Below are 18,563 nucleotides of genomic sequence, written 5' to 3'. Positions count from 1 at the left end.
TTTCCTGGGGCTGATGGGGTGTTTGCTCAGCGTCCGATCAAAGCCCAGAGAAAGTATCCACTTGCTTCCTGTGGCCCTATTGAGATGTTAACAACAAGCAGCTCAGAGGAGCTGGTTACAACGTGGCCAGAAGTGGTAGGTCGTTAGCTCGTTTCCACACTATCGATTAGTGGGCTCCAGGGAACATCCTCTTCTCTCATCCCTTGAGGGTTGGTTGTCCTTTGGTGGTGAGACGAGGCTGACAGCTCCTGTTGTATTTCTGGGGAGTACCTAACACATGGTGGGCACCAATGCAAATAATCCATCAGGAATGTGCAGCTGAAGGGAGATGGGCGAAGGAAAGGGGTATTGCTTTTACTCCTGCGTGTCCTTGTTCTGGGCAACGTGGCGGGTTTCAGTCTGCAGGGCCAGCTCGAATCATTATTATTATTATTATTATTATTATTACAGTATTGTATAAGGGCAGCACCTTGGAACCCCCAGTCGTAGAATAGGACCCCATTGTACTAGATAGGCACTGTACAAACAGAACAAAAAGATGGTCCCTGCTCCAAAGAGCCGTGCAATCTACTCAATTGACTCCTATTTGTCAGGCGATGGTAGTGCTGGTGAAAATCGCTGGCTTGACAGCCGTGGAAACGGAAACTGAAAAGCCCCATTTACCTACAGAGCAGATCCCACACAGGACACAAGCTTTCACATGCCCATTCTCAAGTGTTCTTGACACGAACCGGTTTATTTTCTTGTTTGTTATGACAATTCTGTTTCTCTCTCTCTCTGCATCAGTTTAAATGTTTACTTGTCTCTAAATGCAAACCCTCACGCAACATCAGTGTGTGTCTGGGGGGATCGGAGCATTTGTCTTGGCAGCCGAAGCCCAGACAAACAATTACATTAAGCCAGTGGGTTTGTTTAATGCTATAAATTTGCAGTGGTTCTTTCCACTTGCTCAAGTGGTTCCCTCTGGTCGGTTTGTGGCTGTCACTTGGATGGCGTGGGAGGCACTGGCTCTGAGGGCAGGTTTGGTGGCCCAGTGCTGTCTCCTAACAGAAATTCTGAGTTGGATGGCAGCTAAACTGAGACGGTGATGTTCTCTGGTTCGGAAAGGGACCCGGGTATGTCTGCTGCAGGGCGGTCTGAGCTTGCAAGTCCATCCTGCAGCAGTGGCCTTGCTAGATTTTTCTCATGGGGTATGGTTAACCCTTTCTATTTGATATCACCTCCCCATCACTGCAACCCCTGAACAACTTGCAACCCTTAATGAACTTATCCTCACAGCACTTCTGCGAGGTAGAGATGTATCATTCTCCTCCAGGACAGAAGTGCCACTGGCTGCAATGAAGAATCTCCACGATGCTGTATGCTGCTGTTCTCTGTCTCATGTCTATCAGCTGCTCCTCTTCCCTAGCGTTTCCCCTTTGCCTGCTTCATGCTGCCAATCTATAGTGCAAGGGTGAGGCTGCTTGTAAAGCCTCTGCAATTATGACCATTATTTATTTGTATTGCATTAGTGCCTAACGGCTCCCATCACACACAAGGTCCCCATCGTGCGAAGTGCTGGAAAAACACAGAACAAAAAGACAGTCTCTGCCTTACAGAGCTTATAATCTAAGTAAGGGAGGTGGTTGTTTTGGCATTCCTCCCTCAAGACTCTCTTGTTTTTAAGGGAGCTTCCATGTCCTACCTCATCTATATTAACCAAACTTATTTTACATCTGGGATGCTGGATTATTCTGAATGACTCAACACTACTCAGCAGAAATGTGTATGGCTGGCTGCAGATGTTCAGACCCAGGCAGATCTCCTTTGCATTAGTGCATGGGGAATGGGTGGAGAAATAGGGTTTTGTTTTGTTTTTTTTCTTTTAAGTGTATAGTGTTAGTTGGACGATGCTTTCATTGTGATGGGGGGGTCAATACATTGTTACCTTTGTTTTAATAAAGGAGAGGACTGCTTGGGTGAGTGAAGAGCTGTATGGAGATGTTTTTGTGTTTTGTTGAGTCGCAACCATCATGACTTGGCGCTTTGGAAGCAGAACCATTTTAGGAAATGTGCTTTAGAATAGGCTGATAATGAAAATAAGAATTTGTTTACGTAGCTGTGGAGACAGTGGGATAGGCCAAGCATACGGAAGAGAAGCATGGACACAGAGAAGATTGATGAGGATGAAGACGGGGGATCAGCAATATGGTGAATTGTGGATTTTACCAACAGGGGTGGAGAACTGGGAAATTCAGCCTTTAATTCACTTTCTAAGGTTTTATAAAGAGCATAGCCTAACGGATAAGCACTGGACTGAGACTCGAGGGACCTGGATTTTGTTCCTGGCTTGACCCCCTGGCCTGCTGGATGATCTTGTGCAAGACATTTCTCTCCCTGGTGCCTCAGTTTCCCCATCTGTAAAACGAGGTTAATGATACCAACCTCCTTTATAAAGTGTTGAGATCTACTGATATACAGCATTGGGTAAAAACCAGGTATTATAAGAAGGGAGACTGTGCACCTACTTCTCTTCATGATCCAAAATACCATTAGTGCACATCTACAATGGAGATTAATTTAAATTCCTACCACCTTATGATGCTGTATCAATCCATGTGCTCTGGTTCCATGGCTATGATTCATGCTTGCATCTCATGGGTGATGATTTCACCAGGAACTCTTGCATTTTAACAGGAGAAAAAGGCCTCCTCAGGCCCAGAAAAGTATTCCAGTGCTGAGCTCAGTTCATTGTTGGCCTGGCTACACCTAAAGTGGTTGTGAAGATGGAGAAAACAGATGGCATGGCCACTGCTTTGAGAAAAAGCAGAGCTTTGACTGCCTTTGATTTCCCCAGGTAGCTTTCTCCTGGCTGATCATTTTAAAAATGGCCTTAGAAGGAGCTGGCACTGTAAATTGATCAAACCTGCTGCCTGACATCTGTATCCAAAAGAAGGATGTGGGGAGGGATTCTGCTATTCATATCTGTTTAAGCAGTTTGAACTAATTTCAGCCAATAACTTGTTTGAGAGCTGTTCACTTTGATTATTTGCTACTTGTTACTCATAATGGTGCATTTACTTGAAGTAAATTTTCCAGCCTTATCTCTCCATGTGCTGTATAGTGTTCTAGACATGGTGTGGTCCCTGGTAAACCAGAGAGACAAAGCTGGAACTCAAACTCTGTGAAACCCTGTTTGTCTCTCGTATGCAGTTTTTTTTATTTTTAATAAATGCCTCCTGTTTAAGGAATCATAGCCCTGGTAGTGTGATTGGTTACCAAGATTACATGGAATTGTTCCTGCTGCCTGATTGGACTACTAAAGCTTTCTAAAACAGGAGAACTGTGAGTACAGAATAACCAAAATTTCTGTTAGCACAAAGAGACCCTTGGCAATGTGTTAATGCAAGTATGCATACAAAGAATAGCTGCTTTCCAAACTTTCATGTGAACATACACATGAAATATATTCACTTGTATATTTGTGAATAAATAGCATCGTGAACATGCTACAAGCTACATTCAAATGAACACGTCCAAGCATTGTTTTTGCATTTCTCATTCAGCTCTAATGATGATGACATTAGAATGTTCAGAGGCAAAATCCCACAACATGATGTATGGTTAAGTTGGAAATCCCCCTCTGGCCTTACCCTAACCCTTCATCTTAAGGATGTCACTAGTTCAGAATCACTGACTCATGGTTATTTGTTTAAAAGTGTTCAACTTGCTTATCTGTCAGTGAGCAGAAACCACAAGCTGCTCAGACTAGATGGTCCTATCGGTTCCCTGGCTGGCTCCCTCATGATGTAATTGAGTGGGTGTGTATTTAATGTGGCAATTGAGCTTCTCTTCTGGAAAGCCCATCTGAACACCCCCAGCTGTTGTGGTTTGCTGAAGTGGCCTAAGATATCTTCTCAGCTGGGATCAGTCTCTCTCTCTCTTTTTGTTTTTAAATGTTGATCGAAAGCTGTTCATTCTGATGAGCAGAGGAAAGCCTGGGGAATGCTAAACTGGGACAGTTGAGCGGGGATGGAAAAAATTAGTTGAGCTGGAGAACATAATGAAGGAAAACAGTCATTCCTATTCTAAACAGAATGTTGTGAGCCTGCTAGTTTGGAGGGGAAAATGCCTTGGCAGCTGTTTAGAGAGTGATGCCACGGGCCCTGGGGCTGAGGATTTTAATTGCAAAAAGGATATGAACGATCATTTCTTCTGCTTCCTCTGTAAAAAGGAAGGGCTGTTGTGTGCTGGGGATATAAGAGGGTGTAAGGAGCCTTCCCTATCCCACATCTTATGCCCCTGTGCATGGTTTAGGCCCCATCTCAGTCCTTGTGCGTCTGTTGCCTTGCCGTATTGGAGACTCTTGCCCTGATAGCTTTGAGATGTGCACCAGCTAGCGGGGCGAAGGCCATGTGATGGGGGACAAATGCTGCACCATGAGGCCAATGCTACTGCTGTGTGTGTTCAGAGCCCCGGAGCAACACCCCCTCTATTTTTATGGTTTGAGGCTTGGAGTTTCCAAGAAGCCCTAAGGGACTGAGGTACCCAATTCTCTGGGAATTAGGCACCTCACTCTCTTGGAAAATCCCTGCCTAAAGCTATGATCTAGCCCCGTTTGTGGCTGTAACTGTACTTTAGGAAAAGGGGATAAACAAGCAGATTTTCTGTCACTCCCTGATTTTTTTTTTTTAAATGAACTAGGAATATTGGAGTCTGAGGGGTGGGGACCAGATTCCCAGGAATAAGAAACCAAATCGATTCTGATCCATGCTTTAATCTGCATCCACATGGGTGTTTAAATGATAATGGCTGTCACAAGGGCTGAGTTGGGGGAGAGATTAGTGGATTGTTGAGAAGGCTATGTTTGTTTTGCTTAATGCAAACCAGATGGCAAATGGTGATGGGAAAATGTTTGAAGGTTGTGTGAGCCTTTTGCAATCGGATCCAAAGCGGTGAGAAAGTGTCTGATTCAGACAGGGAAACCAAACCAGCTGAGAGATTCATAGGAAATTTTTTCAAGTTGGGAATCTTTCTTGAAAACCTGCAACAAAACTTTTATTTTTACTGTCTCTGCGCAGGCCCAGGCTTTCTGGGGCTGAGATGTGTGGTTTCGTAACCACTCTCGGCTGCTGGTTATGTGGTAGTTGCTGCATCGAAGGCTGTAGAGGAGGAGTAAGGAAACCCAATAGAGACTTGAGAAAACTGGGAGGAAGCAGGAGGGGAAAAAATAGATGGTTTGAACCGTTACAATTCTTGGAATTGTAGTTGGCTTTATTTGTATTCTAGTAGCTTTTAGAGGTCTCAGCCAAGATTAGGCATTATGCAAACACGCATGAGAGAGAGTCCCTACTGTGAAGAGATTACAGTTCAATAGACAAGACAGGCAGAAGGTGGGAGAGAGGAAATATAATTAACCCCTGTTTCATATACTGCATACTGAGTAATAACATGAGAGGGCTCCATATTTGTAAAACTAAACTGGCTCTTTATTAACTATTTACAGAGGTGCTGCAACTGCAGTTAGCATTCTAGCCATGTGCACACAGATTGACTTTCTGATGCTTCCTCCAAAGTCTTCCCTCCAGCAACCTGTGCTCCAGATTGCTACATCCCCATTTTGCAGACGGGGAACTCTGGTGTGGAGAGATGAAGTGATTTGCCCAAGATCTCAGAGTGTCTGTGGCAGGCTAATAGCCACTGATGGACCTATCCTCCATGAACTTATCTAGTTCTTTTTTGAACCCCGTTACAGTGTTGGCCTTCACAACATACTCTGGCAAGGAGTGCCACAGGTTCATTGTGCGTTGTGTGAAGAAATACTTCCTTAGGTTCACTTTAAACCTGCTGCCTATTAATTTCATTTGATGATCCCTCGTTTTTTGTGTTATGAGAAGGAGTAAACAACTTATTTACTTCCTCCACACCAGTCATGATTTTACAGATCTCTGTCATATCCCCCCTTCGTTGTCTCTTTTCCAAGATGAAAAGTCCCAGTCTTATTAATCGCTCCTCGTATGGAAGCTTTTCCATAGCCCTAATCATTTTAGTTGCCCTTTACTGTACCTTTTCTAATTCCAATATCTTTTTTTGAGATGAGGCGACCAAATCTGTATGCAGTATTTGAAATGTGGCCGTATCACATTATGGCAATATGATATTTTCTGTCTTCTTATCTATCCGGTTCCTAATGATTCCCAACATCCTGTTAGCTATTTTGACTGCCACTGCACATTGAGTGGATGTTTTCAGAGAACTATCCACAATGACTCCAAGATCTCTTTCTTGAGTGGTGACAGTGAATTATGATCCCAACTATATTTACAAAATGATGGGATCTAATTTTCCAATGTGCATTACTTTGCATTTATCAATAATGAATTTCATCTGCCATTTTGTTACCTAGTCTCACCCAGTTTTGTGAGATCCCTTTGTAACTCTTCAGAGTCTTTACTGAGGCCTGGAGGCTCTGGGGGGCCTGGCCCAGGCTGCAATCCCCCTGGGTATGTGTGTGGGAGGGGGCCCGTGTTACAAATTTGTACTGGGCCCAAAAAAATTATGCTTTGGTCCTGATGACACCTCAATCTGGGACAGTCCCTCAGATTTGTCTCCTAAAAAGAATGGCTCAGGTTTGGGGCTCTCGCTCACACCCTCAGCCGGGAAGACCAACGCAAAGAATTAATTTAGTTTCTCTGCAATAGCCTTATCTTTCTTGAGTGCTCCTTTAGCATCTTGATCGTCCAGGGGCCCCACTGCTGTCTGCTTCTGATGTACTTACAAACATTTTTTTGCTGTTGCTTTCTGAGTCTTTGGCTAGCTGTTCTTCAACTTATTTTTTGGCCTTCCTAACTATATTTTTACACTTTATTTGCCAGAGTTTATGCTCCTTTCTATTTTCTTCAATAGAATTTAACTTCTCTTTATTAAAGGATGCCTTTTTTCCTTCCAATTGCTTCTTTTACTTTGTTTAGTCACGGTGGCACTTTTTTGCTCTTCTTACTGTTTTTTAATTTGAGATATACATTTAAATAGAGCATCTATTATGGTTTCTTTAAAAAGTTTCCATGCAGCTTGATGGGATTTCACTTTTGGCACTGTACCTTTTCAATTTCTGTTTAACTAACTTCCTCATTTCTGTGTAGTTCCCCTTTCTGAAATTAAATGCTACCATGGTGGGCTGCTTTGGCGCCCCCCACCCTCACATGGATGTTAAATTTTATTGTGTTATGGTCACTATTGCCAAGCAGTTCAGCTATATTCACCTCTTGGACCAGATCCTGTGCTCCACTTTCCTCTTCTCTTGTGAGTTCCAGGACTAGCTGCTCCAAGAAGCAGCCATTTAAGGTGTCAAGAAACTTTATCTCTGCATCCCATCTTGAGGTGATGTGTACCTGACCAATATGGGGATAGTTGAAATCCCCCATTATTATTGAGTTTTTTTATTTTTATAGCCCCTCTAATCTCCCTGAGCATTTCATAGTCATTATCATCACCCTTGTAAGGTGGTCAGTAGTACATCCCTGCTGCCATGTTCTTATTATTCAAGCATGGAAATACTATCCATAGAGATTGTATGGCACAGTTTGGTTCATGTATTTTATTTCATTTGACTCTCTGCTTTCTTTCACATACAGTGCCACTTCCCCACCAGTACGACCTATTTTGTCCTTACGATATATTTTGTACCCTGAAATTACTGTGACCCATTGATTATGCTCATTCCACCAAGTTTCTGTGATGCCTGTTATAGCAATATCCTCATGTAATACAAGGTGCTCAAGTTCACCCATCTTAGTATTTAGATGTCTAGCATTTGCATATAAGCACTTTAAAAAAAATGTCACTTTGCCTAGCTTTCCTCCTGTTTACATCAGTGTAGATTAGGGTGTTGTTTTACTTCACTCAAACCCTGCAGCTCTAGCTGAAAGCGAGTTGTGTGGCTCAGCCATTGCTTAAAAACCCTAGCCAAAGAGCTATTGTGCTTTCTCTTGCACCTAACTCACTTGTTCTGCCTTGCTTTAGTAGGCTCTGTGCACCTTTCTTGGGTAACACAGCTTCAGTCAGGGAAGAGAAAATCTGTTTTCCTGGCCAGATGATTACTTGTTGCTTGTATGTTAGCTCACTGTCTGCCAAAACTACATTTGGATAAAACAAGAACTGCGGTTTGTGGAAAGGAGCCAGACAAGGAAGGAATGATCTCCTTTATCCCAGTGAGTGAGTCACCAGTGCAAGAAACACAATCCTTTCAGAGAGAATGTAACACTAGAGATGTTAACACAACTGCTAGAGCTGGCTATGTATAAAATAGTCGGGTGGGATGGTTAATACGCAGAGACAGGCTGAGGTTTTGGATCCAGGCCTGGATTAGGCTAGTACTTAAATTCCAAGTCAAAGGGGAACGGAGGTTTGGGATAGATGGGACAGTAACTAAATCTCAATAGCTGCTAGGGCGAATAAGTGGAAGTCATGCAAGACTAGCTAAACAGCTCCAAAAGGAGGGCTAGTTATGCAAGACGTTCAAATATGTTCGTTAATTCTCTTATTTTTATCTGTCCTCGACCTCTGCATGAAGATGGTTATTTGCGAGAACCCTTTTAAAGTACGGGAAGTTCATCTAATCATTATATGTGGGATTGGGAGTCAAGTTGTGGGTCTTGTTCCTGATGCTGTGCTGAGGATCACTGCATCACTAGGATGTTGTGAGGCTTAGTTAATAAAGTGCTTTGGAATCGGCAGACTGAGAAGTATGGTCTTGTAGAAGGATGGCCGTACAATGGACTGGGACTCAGCAGACCTGAGTTCCAGTCCCTGCTCTGCTGCAGACTCCCTGTGTGACCTGGCTAATCTCCTTGTGCTTCAGTTTCCCATTGGTGAAGTGTGGATAATAATGCTGCCTTTCTCCCATACTTTTTTCTGGTCTGTTTGGACTGTGAGCTCTTTAGGACAAGGACTCTTACAGTGTATGCACAGCACCTAGCACAATGAGTCCCCAGTTTGCCTGTATGTGCTAATGTAATACACATAATAATAAGGGTGCGTGACTGAATTTTAGTGGGATTTGGGTGCCTAATGCCCTTGGGCTCCCCTGAAAATCCCAGACTGCACAAACAGTCCTGAGCACAACGGGGCCCCAATCTCTGTTGGGGCTGCTACATGCTACTTTAATAGAAAAATATTGTATTTTTATTGTCCACATAAATGCACTCTGTCTATATTGATCTCTCTCTGAACATGTGTATGAATTATGACAGTGGTAGTTTAAACAAAAAAAAATCTGCTCTGGCTATTAAATGTTGTTTGCCATGTTTCTTTCTGATTTTATGTTTTTAAGTCTGTTTTCATCATTAGCCAGGCTGTTCTAGACAGTAGTGTTGGAAGGATAGAGCCCCTGGCTGTCTCTACTTCCATTGTCACTGACTACTTGCCAATACAAGTGCAACCTAAAGAACCCTGCAGTGGAGAGAAACTATCCACACCCACACAGAGTTACTGGAAGGGGAGGGGGAAGAGGGAGGATATTACCGGCCCTTTTTAAAGAATTCCCTGAGAAATATACATTTAGTTGTTTTGTTCATTCCTCACCCTGTCCCTCCTTTAGATTTCCAATAGAAAGCCAACATCTGCCGTTCTTGATTCTATCCATGGAAGTTTTGCTTGAGTAATGACTTCAGGGTTAGATCCGTGTTAAAACAATTGAAGGGTTGTATGGTTTGAAAGAGAGAGAGCACAAATTGGGAAAGGGGAAAATAAACGTGGCTTACGCTTGCTTTTCAGGCAGATAATGAAATGTTGTTTCTTGCTGACCTGTTCTAGCCGATTTGGAGACTGAAATATATAAAAGATGAGAGATTTCCTGCCGATTTGATCTTTTTTATTTTCTCATTGGCAATGACACGGTACAACTCAGAACAAAAAGAAGAGTGGTCTATTTAAGCTGACTACAAGTCAGTATGGCTGGCAGGGCTTGAATTTCTGAGAGCTCTGCTGTGCTCGTGCCCTCACGTCGGCTCAAAATGTGAAATCCACGTGGCCGTTATGACTCATCTCCTGTCCCAAGCACATTTCATCTAAAGGAGAAATCCAGTCTGAGCAAAACCAACAATTTGAGAGACCCGCTTTTAAAACTTCTGCTCCTGTTGGCTGAAAGGAGGGAGGAAGGGTCACCCAGGGGCTTGCATGCTAGTCTGGGACTCAGAAGACCTGGGTTCAATTCCATGTTTTCCTCGGGACCTCCTGTGTGTGACCCTGGGCATGTCACTTAGCGTGTGTCTACATTGCAATTGAAGGTGTGATTGTAACCCAGGTAGACGTACATGTGCTAGGTTTAATCTCGGTAGCATGGGTAATAGTAGTAGTATTGGCATGGGGCTAGCAACCAGAGTACTTGTGCATCGGGTATGTTGATCCCTGGGGTCCACAGTGAAGAAAGTGATGCATGAACACATTGCTGTTATGATACGAATTTCAGTCCCAGCTCATTTTTATGCTTCTGAAGACAGATCCTCGGCTGGTGTAAATCAACCTAGCTCAGGCATGTGAGTTATGGCACAAAGCAAGTCGCGCCTAAAATGCGAAGACGGCAGCAACCGTTTTCCCCATTACCATAGGCTAAATTGTGCAACACAACACACTATGGAAGGATGCAGAAGTAGCTGGCAAACGGAGAGTGGGCGAGTGACCCATTGCAGCTGGCCCTTCCATTGTGCACACATTTGTAAAGTTTCCCCTGGTGCCCAGTGGAGAGGACATTTAAGCAAGCTAAAAAACTGGAAATAAAAATGACTCTGCTATAGCCAAGGGTGATTTTTTTTTTTTTTTTTTAAATGAAATAGACTAAAATAAAAATATTTAAACAACAAAAATATCTTGTGTGAAGGATCATTTCGGAAACCCCAAAAATGTCCTATTTGTAAAGACCTGGCAATAATACCACTTGCATTCATATATAATATGCTTTTTGTCAAGGAATATTAAGTCCTGTTCCTAGTTACGTAAAGTATCATTATTTTTTTTGTAAGCTGGAGAAACTGAGGCACTGAAGGATGAAGTGACTTGCCCAGAAGGTCAGTGGGGGAATGGGACCTTCTGGACTCCCTATGCTGACTTTGCATAAGCCACTTTGTCTTCCCTGTGTCAGTTTATTCAGCTGTAAAACAAGTCAGGTGGAGAACCGAGGTGCCCTGATTTCTAGTTCCCTGTTCTAACCATTCAAACCTGTTGCCGTGCTACAATGTGTCCCTAAAATATCCCTTTTACTCTTAGAACATGAACATCCAGGTGGAAGACATAAGGATCCGAGCCATTCTCGCTACCTACCGCAGGCGCGTGCCCGTTACAGAAGGTTACGTGGAGGTGAAAGACGGAGGGAGCTGGACGCAGATCTGTGACACGCACTGGACCACGAAGAATTCCCGAGTTGTCTGTGGCATGTTTGGATTTCCGGGCGAGAGGAAATACAACGTCAAGGTCTACAAGTAAGAGGGGGACTTTTTATAAGCTGAGGTCGTGTTTCCCAAACACTCGGGCCTTGTTCAGAAATGCAAATTTCAAATTATACCAGAGACCTGGCGGGGGACAAACCTCAGCCATTTGCTTCATTCCTTTGGAGCAGATTTAACTTCTGTGTAAATATTTTAAATGTCAGGCACTTCCTCTTGTAACCAGGGGTACATGAGGCCAGTCTAAGCCTCACCTTTTGGAGAAGATCAAGTGTAGCATGTGTTTAAAGTCTGACAGAGAGATGGGGCTTGAACCACTAAGTCTTTCTATTTCCAGCTACTGTGTAGTCTTATTCTTTTTCTTCCTTCCACTCTTGTGGGTAAAGGTACTGGCATGGGCTCTGTGTGTGTAACATACGTATGTGACTATGGTCCCAGTCCTGCACTTAGATCTTCATGGAGGCCCGTCAATCTCGATGGGACCCAAAGCAGGTGTAAAGGGCCATCTGCATAGTTCCGATTGCAGGATCCGGGCCGCTGTCTACAGCGACAGCAGTTTTAATGGATTGGAATTGCAGTAAGACGGGTCTTTGTTTTGTCTCCTAACACAAGATTCCTCATTCACACGACTCCCTGGAATTCATGGTTTCACACCTAGGATAAAATGTTTACCCAGGGTTTACCGAACTTCCCTGGCATTCGCCTCTCACCTCAGCTCACCCTCTGTAGTTCCTAGGTGTCTGGCTGCCACGTCACTGAATTTAAGGATTGTGAGTCAGTTGCTGGTCAGGGGCTGGCTGCACAGGAGAAATTTTCCAGTGAATCTCCCACTGTGCAGCTTGACTGGAGTTAGCGGCCTTGGGAACTCTACAACACATGGGCTGCCAACTGCCTTCACTATATTAACCATGTCTGTTAGCCCGGCTCTGAGCTTAAAATGTTGGCAGCCTGTTCGTATGCTAGGCCTCCCAACGCTGCTGCTGCCTGTGGATCTGAAATGACATTAGCAATGGTGGCAACTTGTTCAAGTGTCCCTAGTGTGAACTGGGCTCTCCTGCTATTCCATAGTGTGCTCTCATAAAATGAGGGAAGAGACTGTTGATCTCTGGGGGAGAGCCTGCAGTGTCTTTTTGGCTGTGCGCAGAACAAAACTAGCAGGAATTCTGCCTGTCCCCTGCGAGCTAGCATGCTGAAGATTTGTTTTTGTCTCCAGCTAGTAACATAAACACATTTCTGTCTTTACAGTTGATAATAAATAAGGCAGCTGCAAAATAGCTTATGTTAAGAAATCATCCAATTTCTCCCCCAAAGTCCATGATCTATGGAGCTGGACCATGGACCAAGGTGGTAGGAGGAGAATTTTATTCGTAAGTAGCAATAAGTAAGTAAGTAGCTCACATGGGGGCTGTTTCTCTAGATTCCTGTTGGAGCTGACTGGCTGGGTTTCGTGTTTTTCATTAGTAAGACGATGATGATCATCTGTTGAAAAGATCCTGGGGTTGGAATACTGTAAAGTGGTATAGCAGCACAAATTAAAAAACCCAAACTAGAATGTTGTTTTCCGGCGTCTAAGGGACACAAGCAGTGAAGTAATAGTTGCTGCCAGATGGTCTCATGTTTTTGTTCTGGACTCTGGAGGAGAGGAACACATGTTTCCATCCATGCCCATTTTCTCTTCTGAGTTAGAGGTGCCTCAGGTCGCAGTTGTTGTGTGCTCTAGCCCTGTATATCAGAACCACATGGCAGAACCAATTGTCTCTAATAGGACAAAGCAGATCCTTCCTGCTTTTCAGTTAGAAGTGTTTCCAAGAAGGATGTTATCATTATAGTGGTTGGAAGCAAATGCACTTGCTAAAGGATGGCTTCATAGCTTTCTTTCAGTGCATGTGCGAGGGAGATGCAGGCTAGATATTAGAGAGCTTTTCCTAACCAAAGGATAGCTAAGCACTGGAACAGGTTACCTAGGGAATGTGTGAAATCCCCATCACTGGACGTTTTTAAGAGCAGGTTAGACCAGCACCTGTCAGGGATGGGCTAGGTCAGTGGTTCCCAACCCATGGCCCGGGGGCCAGAAGTGGCTTGGGGGGGTCTTTCAAAATGGACCACCGCCCGCCTCCCGCTGGCTGCAGGAGGGAGCCGCTGCCTAAGGACCCAGGCAGAGTGTGTTGCTGCAGCCAAGGGGACAGGAGATCAGCGCTCCCCTCCCCTTGGCTATAGTGGGGAGCATGGCAAAGGGCTCCGCCTGGGTCCCTAGGTGCTGGGGTCCCTGCCAGAGCCGGAGGAAGGGGAGCACTTACCTCCCACCCCCCAAGCTGCAGAAGGGAGCCACTGCCTCGGGACCCAGGTGGAGCGCACAGGGCTACAGGATGTGTGCAGTTTCCCTGCTGCGCCGCAGCCATGGGGACGGGAGATCAGCAAGGAGGCAGCCTCCTCGCTGAACTCTTTCCATCTGGCTGCAGCGGGGGGCGGAAGGGGCTGCTGGCGGAGCAGCCAGGACCCACCATGCTTGAGGAGAGGGGCAGGACTCTCAAAATCAGTGCCTTCCGACTTAGCTGCCAGGCCACGTGCTTCAGTGTGTCGTGACAGTCCCTCATCTACACTAGTGCTTTGTCGGTGCGTGTGTGACACACTGAGTAATTTGTAGGTGTCAAATCGTGAATGTAAAAAGGAGCCCCATAGCATCAAAGGTTTACTTTAAATAGGTAGTGGTTTGTAGTCCTTAACGGTGTATACGTCCATGCATTTTTTATGAGTTGATAAACGGGGGGCCCTTCAGGGTTGTAAAAATTAGATTTGTGGGCCTGTGAACCACTGGGCTAGGTATACTTAATGCTTCCTCCACACGGGAAAGGAGGGATGGACTAGATGACGTCTTGAGATCCCTTCCAGCCCTACATTTCTATGATTCTGTGTGATCATGTTCACCATGATGTCTTTGGTGGAACTGATGTGAGGATCATGTTTCTAGGTACGTGCGGCATCTATTCTCTAGTAAGGATTGGGTTATTTACCTTTAAGTATTGTAAGATGAATCTTGTGCGTGTGTGTATATGATGTGTTCAAGTGCATAGTTATGGATGAGAGAAAGTATGCTCTGTGTGTAGCGATAGGTATTGTAATGAGTATACTTGTGTGTGTGTGAGAGTGAGAGAGATATTCAGACCTGGGATTTTAGATGAGCATATCTCTAGTGCATATAGAATAAATAATAAAATATTATTAACCCAATTTTACAGATGGGAGAAAAATAAGGCACTGATAGTGAGCTTAACTTTCAGAAGTGCTGGGTATCTGCAGCTCCCTTGGACCACAGTTTGAGTTATGGATACTCTGAATACCCGCTCCTACCTGTCTTTTCTAAAGCCACCCAGTAAGTCAGTGGCAGAGAGAACCTGGAGTCCTGGTGCCCAGCCCCCGGCAGTTTCCCCCTTGTATCTGTTTGCCGTCTACAGGCAAAAGGGAGGACAGATAACTGAGCTGTTGACACCAAGATAAAGATATTTGGAAAATGTGTTGGAATAGCCACAGGTGTGATTGTGCCAAAGTTTGAATTGTGTTTGTACTTTCCTAAGTACAAATCTGTCAGCCTGGCAGTTCCATAGGATTGTCACATCTAAAAGAATTTTTTCCCTTCCCGTGGTATTGCATTTGGGTCCAACATTCCAAGAAGCCTGCATTTAATACATTAAGACTCCATATCATGGCAAAGATGTATTGAGTACTATCAGCCTAGCTGGCGGCCTGCCACGACTAAGTAAAACTCCAAGTGTCCTGCTCCAGGGTCCTGTGTAAAATCTGGGCTGGTGGTCTTCAGGGGCGGTCTCTGCTTTGGTCACTCGAAAGTCCCGGCCACCAGTCATCTTGTATCCGGCTCACCCTCCATTCTGCAGCTTATTCCACCCACCTTTTAGTCCTATTGCATAGTGGTTTGAGGAAGGAAAGATTCCATCCCTCCCTGGTCTCGTGGAATGAGCCCCTTTTCCACGTGAGTATAAAGCCCTGTAATATTTTTCTCATGTCTCTGGCGTCGCACTACATAATTTGTAAATAGCCTTTTCCCAAGAGTGGCACCTTTCACACTGTTCTCCCAGATTTCAGATCCAGTTTCTAAACTGGCTTCATACTGCTGGGGGTTGTGAACACTCCCTTCCAGACCCACATAATCCCCTTTCCTGCTAACTGCAGTTCGACAGGCTGAGCTAGCAGCAGATATTAGGCTCTGCTTCTGCACCAGGGTGGGAGGTGAAATGATTTGCAGATGGATCCTGCTTGAAAGAAAACAACTTAGTTCATCATCCTCTGGTTGCCAAAGTTTTATTCCTTAATGTAACTAGCTTCTACATTTGATGGCACAATTTGTTAAGAAACAAAACAAACCTCAATGTATTTTCCATGCTCCTGTTCCTCCTTGAAAGCTATTTATTTAAGTGCATTTATAAACTCATCTCCAAAACCTCAGTTCTGGTGCAGGAAGGGGAGTGCACTATTAGATCCATTTTATAGATGGGCAAATTCGGTGCAGATAGGTTTGAAGATCTGATATCCTGAACCCCTACAACTCTCACTGGAGTCAGCAGGAGCTCAGCCAATCTATGGCTTACCCAAGATTGTCAAGAGAATACAAGAGCTGGGAAGAGAACTCAGGAGTTCCTGGCTTTCTGATCTGTATTCATACCAAACCATTCCTTTCTCATCTCTGGCTGGGAGCTGCCCTCAACCTCAAGATCACAAGATCCTATATCTGTGTTTGCATTTATGAGGCAAGGCATTGCACCCATAAACCTCTATGGGTTCTTACTGGGAAAGCAAGATTCCCAGGGCTTTGACAGAAAGCAACAGATCTGGCAGCTCCTCTGCCCGGCTGAGCAAGGCTACAGAAAGGGCACTTGCTGACTTGTGCAGATGGCTGCCAGGGAGAGGGTTGGTCAGGGGTGGAGATGCTATCCTTCTACAGAGCAAGAAACTGGTGTTCCAGGCCTACCGAAGCCAGGTCTGTGTGGGGAGTTATGTTTTGGCTTCTTTGGATTTTAATTTAACTTAATTTGCAGAATCTCCCCTCTGGTGGTGGTAGATGCCTTTGTTTTTATTTTGTATTATATTTTTTTTAAACCATTTTAGCTCAGATGCAGCCATAAGACAACCTTGTGTTTTGGTCAGAAGGAAGTTGAATTGTGTTTTGTCATGGTCTTATCTCTCCTTCACTCCCCAGCCGCTGGAGCCGTTCCCACTGAGCATTCCAGTTTGGGAGCAAGATGTGGAACCTCCTGCCAATCTCCTCTGCTGTAAACGTGTCACGAGGGGAATTGCTTTCACTCTTGGAAGTTGTCCTCAGGCTTGAGGTTAACCCTGCCACTCTGAAAAGAGAGCCCTTTTCCCACAGTTCGCCATCTTCCCTCAGCTAATCTGCTGGGATAACAGCTATGTCAAGGGCCAAATTTTCACGGGGCCTGCAACTATGCACCAGCGTTATTTGTTGTGCACCGACATTATTTGCACCGCACCAGTTTGCATATGCAAAAAAACACACACACACACCCCCGCCGCAAAACCCTGCTTTTTTTTGTGCAAAGCATTGATTTATGCATGTGCAGCATGTGGTGCAAGAAGAATTGCACATGTGCATCTATGCCCCATTGGGTGACTGAGCCAGAGAGGATAGACTCCTGCTACTGCTCCCAGCTAATGGACTCAATCCTTTAACTCAAGTGGCAGAGGTCTGAACTTCAGACCTAGAGGTCTGAGATCAGTGCCTGGTGACAAACCAAACCAAGAGTTGTTACACAAGCAAATAGATCTGCCTGAACGTAATGTGGCCGGTCAGTCTTAACTTGATTAAATGAATTATTTTACATGTAGTTAAAGCGGCGCAACTTCTGAGTGTAGGTAAGCCTGTATCACCCTGCTCTCAACTTTTCTGTCTGGCTTCAGAAGCGAAGGAGACATGGGAAAGAGAGCAAAATTTCTATAACTAATCTGTTTGCTAGAAATTTAGCAGGACCCTTCAATTAATCCATGGTTCTTTTAAAATTCCAGTTGCAGCATTTGTCTCAGCAACTTCTTGAGGCAGGGAGTTCCACAGGCTGGTTGTGCAGAGAGAGATTTCCTTTGAGTGGTTCTGAATGATTTCACTCGCTGGTTTCCTTTTTCTTTCAGGATGTTTGCCAGCAAGAGGAAGCAGAAATACTGGGCTTACTCCATGGACTGCACGGGTAACGAGGCTCACATCTCCAGCTGCAAACTGGGCAACCGTCTCAGTGTGGATGCTGAAAAGAACGTCACCTGTGAAAACGGGATGCCTGCCGTGGTGAGCTGCATCGCGGGGCGTGCCTTCGCTCCCACCAGCAACAGTGGCTTCCGAAAAGCCTTCAGGCAGGAGGTAAGGAGACAGCTCCGGCCATCCCACTGTGCAGAGCTTTGATTTTAGGGGCGGGTGTGTGTGTATGTGTGTTTAACTGTATGTGCTCCACTATCGGACGTAGGCCCCAATCCTGCAAAGACTCCCCCATGTGTGTAGATTCATTCACTGAGTGGTCCGTCCATTTTTGTGCAGCTAGTCACAGCGGGTAAAGTTTAAGCATATGAGTACATCTTTGCAGGATCAGGGCTGCATTGTGTTAGGACAAAAGTCTCTATGTGATTCATTCAGCCTCCTCCATGTCTAGTGAAAATGTCCTCTCCTTTTTTAATCCAAATTTGAAATGTTGATGACAAATGTTTGCTGGAATTTTTCAAAATGCAATCCCACTGCCAGATCTATAGCCGGTCAAAAAACGAACGAAGGTACTTTCTGTGGCCCCTAGTATCTGAGCGCCTCGCAATCTTTAATGTATTTATCGTCACAAATGCCCAATTCGATTTTCATTTAAACTTCAATGCAAAGTGTCATCAGAATTGTGAAAATGGTTATGTGGCACCTTCACCGCGGTATCCGTGCACCTTAAACATTATTATTTTAAAAACTCCCCTGTGAGATAGGGAAGTATTATTAATTCTCACTTTGCAGATGGGAGAAACTGAGGCACAAAGCTGAAATGGCTTACCCAAGGTCACACAGGGAGTCTATGGCAGAGCCAGAAATAGTACCCAGATCTCCTGACTCCCAGTCCAATGCCTTAACCACAAGACTGTTGTGTCTTTCCTTGTCAT

The 18,563-nt window shown here is 44.7% G+C and overlaps 1 protein-coding gene across 1 annotated transcript in view; it reads left to right on the top strand.

The window, feature by feature from the left end:
• LOXL2 (lysyl oxidase like 2) overlaps window positions 1-18,563 on the top strand; it is a 70,517-nt gene that overhangs the window by 26,044 nt on the left and 25,910 nt on the right. The window contains exons 4-5 of the mRNA XM_067543700.1: window positions 11,242-11,453; window positions 17,571-17,793. Coding sequence (XP_067399801.1) covers window positions 11,242-11,453; window positions 17,571-17,793 — 435 coding nt within the window. The remainder of the gene's footprint in view (window positions 1-11,241; window positions 11,454-17,570; window positions 17,794-18,563) is intronic.

This window comes from Emydura macquarii, unplaced genomic scaffold (genome assembly GCF_026122565.2).
Source record: "Emydura macquarii macquarii isolate MOO-44397 ecotype Brisbane River unplaced genomic scaffold, CSIRO-AGI_Emac_v2 contig_967, whole genome shotgun sequence".
Classification (NCBI taxonomy): domain Eukaryota; kingdom Metazoa; phylum Chordata; order Testudines; family Chelidae; genus Emydura; species Emydura macquarii.
The sequence above is the reverse complement of the archived record's forward strand: the minus strand, read 5'-3'. Positions and strand labels throughout refer to the sequence as shown.